This window comes from Lathyrus oleraceus, chromosome 6, assembly GCF_024323335.1.
Source record: "Lathyrus oleraceus cultivar Zhongwan6 chromosome 6, CAAS_Psat_ZW6_1.0, whole genome shotgun sequence".
In the NCBI taxonomy this organism is placed as follows: domain Eukaryota; kingdom Viridiplantae; phylum Streptophyta; class Magnoliopsida; order Fabales; family Fabaceae; genus Lathyrus; species Lathyrus oleraceus.
In genome coordinates, this window is record NC_066584.1 from 279,261,496 (window position 1) to 279,268,187 (window position 6,692).

The 6,692-nt window shown below is 39.8% G+C and overlaps 1 protein-coding gene and 1 non-coding gene across 2 annotated transcripts; one reads left to right on the forward strand and one right to left on the reverse strand.

Annotated features, from left to right (window-relative positions):
* Positions 1-4,401: 4,401 nt before the first annotated feature.
* Positions 4,402-5,073, reverse strand: LOC127097193 (uncharacterized; the record flags this gene model as incomplete). Its single annotated transcript, XM_051035699.1, has 2 exons — positions 4,402-4,882; positions 4,928-5,073. Coding segments are annotated over 2 exons (627 nt in total), but the record flags the coding sequence as incomplete, so codon positions are not given.
* A 984-nt stretch (positions 5,074-6,057) lies between these two features.
* On the forward strand, positions 6,058-6,164 carry LOC127098880 (small nucleolar RNA R71). The gene has a single exon (XR_007793564.1). It is a non-coding gene; the product is annotated as a small nucleolar RNA R71 (small nucleolar RNA).
* The last annotated feature ends 528 nt before the right edge of the window (positions 6,165-6,692 follow it).

A 6,692-nucleotide genomic window follows, 5' to 3' on the forward strand; every position in this document is an offset into this window, starting at 1 on the left:
CAGCATCATGGTAACCAGTTGGTGTCTGCGGATCAGACTCAGCATAAGGAATCTGGTTGTCAAGAATCTCATAATCTTGGATGGTTTCAACAGATCTAACCGGAGAAGGTATTCCATCCAGGTTGTAAAGCCAATTATTTCGGTTATGGACACTAGTCATCGGGCTAGGCATGGTGAATAGGTAAAAAGCTTGGTTGTTAATTAATAGTTCAAACTCTTCAGGTCCAAGGTTTCCTATAAACATAGTGTTGAAAAGGAAAAGTATATTCATAGGCTGAATACCACAAAAATGGTCCAAATCAAGCATGGGGTGGCGCAATCCAATGGCATTAGCAATCATAGTTATCAACTCCTATTTGAATCGGTGCACGGTCATCTTGAATAAGAAGGTCAAAACTCGCCAACATATAAGTGGCACCATTCACTGGACGGTTCTGGGAAGCACAAAATATTATGAAAAGTTCATCACGTGATACTGTGGTGATGTTTGATCTTTTCCCAAAAAGAGTGTGTGCTAGGATCTTGTGGAAATAACGGAACGTTGGGTTATGTATGTTTCCAGAAAGAAACTCATGTTCTTCAGGGTCGTCATTTCCCGTCAAACTTCCCCAAAAATGCTCAAGCTCTCGATATTCAAAGAGGTCTTCTTGGCTCATGGTGAATGTGTCAAAAGAAGTAGGGAACCCTAAGAGGTTAGTAAATTCTTGAATGTTATACTGATACTCCATATTGAACATCCTGAATTGAATGAAACCTCGGTTTATTCCTTTTCCATGGTTCGGTAAATAAATCAGGGAGCTAAGGAATTCTAGAGTTAGTCTCCGGTAAGTAACGAATTGTCTCCGAATAGGAGTGGTTTCCCACCCTATTTGACTCAGCAGATATAGGACACTATCTCTTAGCCCAAGAACGGTCATTGCACAATCATCAGCACAAAAATTTGGGTGCATCTCTCTCTCAGCAAGTTCTTCAAATTTTTGTCTCTGAGCTCTCCCTCGGAATTTGATACCCATGCGATCAATATGTCCCATCAAGTTAGTGTTAACTAAAGAAAAGAAAAACAAGAATTTAGTCAGGATTTGGCCAGATGCCGAAAGAAGAAAAGAGAAAAATTTAATAAAATAAAGAAAATGAAGAATGAAAACTGAATAAAATCAAAAAGAATAATCAAAGAAAAATAAAAATTTGTGGGTTGTCTCCCACGAAGCGCTTTGTTTAATGTCGCAAGCTCGACATCAAACTATTAAATGTTAATCTATTAATTTTGGAGACAATACGTCTAAGTGCAGGACTTGCGAGTCTTCATTGTTTTCAGCATAATGATAATGTTTTAGACGCTGCCCGTTTACGATAAATGATTCAATAGATTTTCCTTTAATTTCTACAGCTCCACTAGGAAAGACATTAGTGACTTGGAAAGGGCCTGACCACCTAGAGCGTAGTTTTCCTGGGAATAACTTAAGTCTAGAGTTAAACAATAGGACTACATCGCCTTGTTTGAAAGTTTTTCTTGATATACGTTTATCATGCCATTCTTTCGTTCTTTCCTTGTAGATTTTGGCATTTTCGTATGCATCTTGTCTAAGTTCCTCTAATTCGTTTATATCTAGAATTCGCTTTTCACCGGCGGCCTTATAGTTTAAATTTAAATTTTTAATAGCCCAATAGGCCTTATGTTCTAACTCCACCGGGAGGTGACATGATTTACCATAAATAAGCTTAAATGGGGTTGTTCCTATGGGAGTTTTGTAAGCAGTTCGATATGCCCATAAAGCTTCGGGTAATTTTGATGACCAGTCTTTCCTCGATGTAGCGACAGCTTTTTCCAATATCTGTTTAATTTCTCTATTAGACACTTCCACTTGTCCACTAGTTTGAGGATGGTAAGGTGTTGCTACTCGATGTTTTACACCATACTTAAACAATAATTTTTCGAGTATCTTAGATATGAAATGAGATCCACCGCCACTGACGACTATTCTTGGGATGCCAAATCTTGGAAAGATTATATTCTTAAAGAGTTTAATTACTACTCGTGTGTCGTTTACTGGAGAAGCTATAGCCTCAATCCATTTGGATACGTAGTCAACCGCTACGAGTATGTACTTGTTACCAAAAGAAGGTGGAAAAGGTCCCATGAAATCTATTCCCCACACATCAAAAATTTCTACTTCCAAAATGCCTTTTTGTGGCATTTCGTCACGTCTAGATATGTTTCCTGTGCGTTGACACCTATCACATTTCTTGACAGCGGCATGCACATCCTTCCATATGTTTGGCCAATAAAGACCGGCTTGTAGGATTTTAGAGCAGGTTTTGGATGTACTTGCGTGTCCATCATAAGGAGCGGAATGACAATGTTGGATTATACTTTCTACCTCTTGTTCAGGTATACAGCGACGGAAAATACCATCGGGGCCTCTTTTGAAAAGTAAAGGGTCGTCCCAGTAATAATGTTTTATGTCATGGAAGAATCGTTTCTTTTGTTGGTAGGATAAATCAAGTGGAACCACTCCGGCGGCTAAATAATTGACAAAATCAGCGTACCATGGTGTAACGCATACAGCCAAGGTGGTCTATACCTGTTCATCAGCTCTATTTTCTTCCAAATTAGCTATAAGTTTATCGTACGAGAAATCATCGTTGATCGATGTTCTTTCCGGTTCCAGGTTTTCAAGTCTAGAGAGGTGATCTGCTACTACATTTTCAGTTCCTTTTTTATCTTTGATTTCCAAATCAAATTCTTGTAGCAACAAGATCCACCTTAGGAGTCTAGGTTTAGCGTCCTTTTTTGTTAAGAGGTACTTAATGGCAGCGTGATCAGTGTAAACGATTATTTTAGCTCCGACCAAGTAGGAACGAAATTTATCTAGTGCAAATACTACTGCTAAAAGTTCTTTCTCGGTTGTGGCGTAACTCATTTGCGCTTCATCTAGAGTTCTACTCGCATAATATATGACGTGAAGTTTTTTATCCTTTCGTTGTCCTAAAACAGCGCCTACGGCGTAGTCACTTGCGTCACACATTATTTCGAAGGGTTCATTCCAATCCGGGGTCTGCATTATGGGCGCGGAGATCAATGCTTGTTTAAGTGTTTGAAATGCTTCTAAACATTTATTGTCGAAGATGAAGTCAGCATCTTTCATTAATAATTCGGTTAAAGGTTTAGTTATTTTAGAGAAATCTTTAATGAATCGTCGGTAAAAACCGGCATGTCCTAAGAAGCTTCGTATTTCTCTCACAGTTTTCGGAGGTTGAAGGTTTTCGATTACTTCTATTTTGGCTTTGTCTACTTCAATTCCTCTATTTGATATGATGTGTCCTAAAACAATTCCTTCTTGTTCCATAAAGTGACATTTTTCCCAATTAAGTACTAGGTTTACTTTTACACATCGTTCTAGAACTCTTTCTAGGTTTTCAAGACATTCTTCGAAACTTTGCCCGCATACGGAAAAGTCATCCATAAAGACTTCCATGATGTTTTTGAGAAAATCGGCGAATATTGCCATCATGCACCTTTGGAAGGTTGCAGGAGCATTGCACAAGCCAAACGGCATTCGTCGATAAGCGAAGGTACCAAAAGGACATGTGAACGTTGTCTTTTCTTGGTCATCAAGATGAATTGGTATTTGGAAGAAACCTGAGTAACCGTCTAGATAGCAGAAATAAGAATGCTTGGCTAGTCGCTCTAACATCTGGTCTATGAATGGTAAAGGAAAATGATCTTTTCGGGTTGCTTTGTTTAGCTTTATGTAGTCAATGCACATTCTCCATCCCGATTCAATTCGTTTGGTTATAGTTTCTCCTTTTTCATTTTCGATCACTGTTATACCTCCTTTCTTCGGTACTACGTGTACAGGACTAACCCATTTGCTATCGGACATAGGATATATGATACCCGCCTCTAATAACTTCGTTACTTCCTTCTTCACTATCTCACTCATGATCGGGTTTAGTCTCCTCTGATGTTCCCTAGAAGTTTTACAGTCCAATCCAACTATTTCGGGTTCATTCCAATCCGGGGTCTGCATTTGCATCACACATTATTTCTAGCATGATGCGGTGCATACAAGTGGAAGGACTTATCCCTTTAAGATCGGTGATGTTGTATCCTAGTGCGGTTGGATATTTTCTTAAGATATGTAGGAGTTTTTCGGTTTCAAGTTTTCCTAGGTCTGCATTGACTATCACTGGTCGTTCAAGTTCTAAGTCTAGGAATTCATATCTCAGATTTTTGGGAAGTGTTTTCAGATCGAGGGTTGGTTTCTTAAGGCATTGCGTAGGATCCGATGTTATTGCTAAACATTGGTTCAGTCTGTCTTCTACATGATAGTCGGACAAATCGTCATTTTCTAATTCTGTTTCTTTTATGCATTCATCGATGATATCCATGAAGTAACATGTATCTTCTATTGCAGGTGCTTTCAAAAATTTGGAAAGAATGAACTCAATTTTCTCTTCTCCTACTTCGAAAGTGAGTCGTCCTCGTTTTACGTCTATGATAGCACCGGCGGTTGCTAAGAAGGGTCTTCCCAATATAATAGGGGTAACTTCATCTTCTCTTATGTCCATAATTATAAAATCGGTGGGGATGTAGAATTGACCTATGCGCACGGGAACGTTTTCAAGAATTCCTACGGGATATCTGACGGAACGATCTGCTAATTGCACAGACATTTTAGTTGGTCTTAATTCTCCCATTTCAAGTTTCTTGCATATGGACAAGGGCATAACACTGATACCGGCTCCTAAATCGCATAAAGCTTTATCTATGACAAATTTTCCTATATGACAGGGTATAGAGAAACTACCAGGATCTTTAAGTTTAGGAGGCATATTCTGGATTATTGCGCTACACTCAGCAGTGAGTGTAACGGTTTCGCTATCTTCAAGTTTCCTTTTATTAGATAAAATTTCTTTTAAGAACTTAGCATATGAGGGCATCTGTGTAATAGCTTCTGTAAAAGGAATCGTGATGTTTAATTGTTTCAGTAGGTCGACAAATTTTTTAAATTGGCCCGCGTCTTTGGTTTTAATTAACCTTTGAGGATAAGGGATAGGTGGTTTGTAAGGCGGTGGAGGTACATAAGGTTCTTTTTTTTCTACGGTTTCCTTATTACACTCTTCCTTTTCCTTAGGTTTACTTTCTTCCTCAGTTGACTTTTTAGAGTTTTGGTTCTCAATCCTGGGTCAGATGGTCCTTCTACCTCTGTACCACTTCGTAATATAATTGCATGAGCGTGGCCTTTCAGATTAGGTTGGGGCTGTCCAGAAAATGTACCAGTTGGGGCAGCAGTAGGCACTTGTTGTTGAGCTACTTGCGAGATTTTTGTTTCCAGCATTTTGTTATGGGTAGCCAGGGCATCCACTTTACTTGCTAGTTGTTTAATCTGTTCGCTAGTGTGTACATTCTGGTTTAAGAACTCTTTATTGGTTTGCTGTTGAGAAGCTATGAAGTTCTCCATCATGATTTCCAAATTGGATTTCCTAGGAACGTTATTGTTAGGTGTAGATGGGGTCGGCTTTTGATATCCAGGAGGTATAGCTAGAGCTTGACTGGGAGCTTGACCTGGCGCGTATAAAGCGTTGTTACTTTTATATGAGAAATTAGGATGGTTCTTCCAGTTTGAGTTATAGGTATGCGAGTAAGGATTTCCTTGAGCATAGTTCACCTGCTCTGCTTGGATTCCTGTTAGGAGTTGACAATCTGTAGGAGTGTGACCTTGAATTCCACAGACTTCGCAATTTTGAGTTATGGCAACCATGGTGGCTGGAGGTGATACATTTAAACTTTCAATTTTCTGGGCAAGAGCATCCACTTTTGCATTAACATGATCAAGGCTACTTATCTCGTACATGCCCCCTTTTGTTTGAGGTTTTTCTACCATTGTTCGATCGCTTCCCCACTGATAATGATTTTGGGCCATGCTCTCGATAAGTTGATAAGCGTCGGTGTAAGGTTTATCCATAAGCGCACCACCGGCGGCAGCGTCTATTGTTAACCTTGTGTTGTACACGAGACCATTGTAGAAGGTGTGAATTACTAACCAGTCCTCTAAACCATGGTGTGGGCAAAGTCTCATCATGTCCTTGTATCTTTCCCATGCTTCGAAAAGAGACTCGTTGTCTTTTTGCTTAAATCCATTTATCTGGGCTCTCAACATAGCTGTTTTGCTTGGGGGGAAATATCGGGCAAGAAAGACTTTCTTCAACTCATTCCATGTGGTGACTGAGTTGGAAGGAAGAGACTGAAGCCATCTTCTAGCTTTATCTCTTAGCGAGAAAGGAAAGAGACGAAGTCGAATTGCCTCTGAAGTGACACCATTAGCTTTAACAGTGTCAGCGTATTGGACAAATACGGATAAATGAAGGTTTGGATCCTCGGTAGGATTTCCAGAAAATTGATTCTGTTGCACTGCCTGCAACAGCGAAGGTTTAAGTTCGAAGTTGTTTGTTTCGATTGCGGGTGGAGCAATACTCGAATGCGGCTCATCCTGCGATGGAGCAGCGTAATCTCGAAGAGCACGAGCTGGTTCGGCCATCGCTGGTATCGTCGAAGGAAGGAGATTTTTGAGATCCGGAATTTCGATTGGAGGAAGATTGTTTCTAGGATGATACTCCCGAATTCGTCGTAATAATCGGAGATATCGTTCAATATCGTTGATTCGTAAGTAGTACGGTTCGCCTTGTGA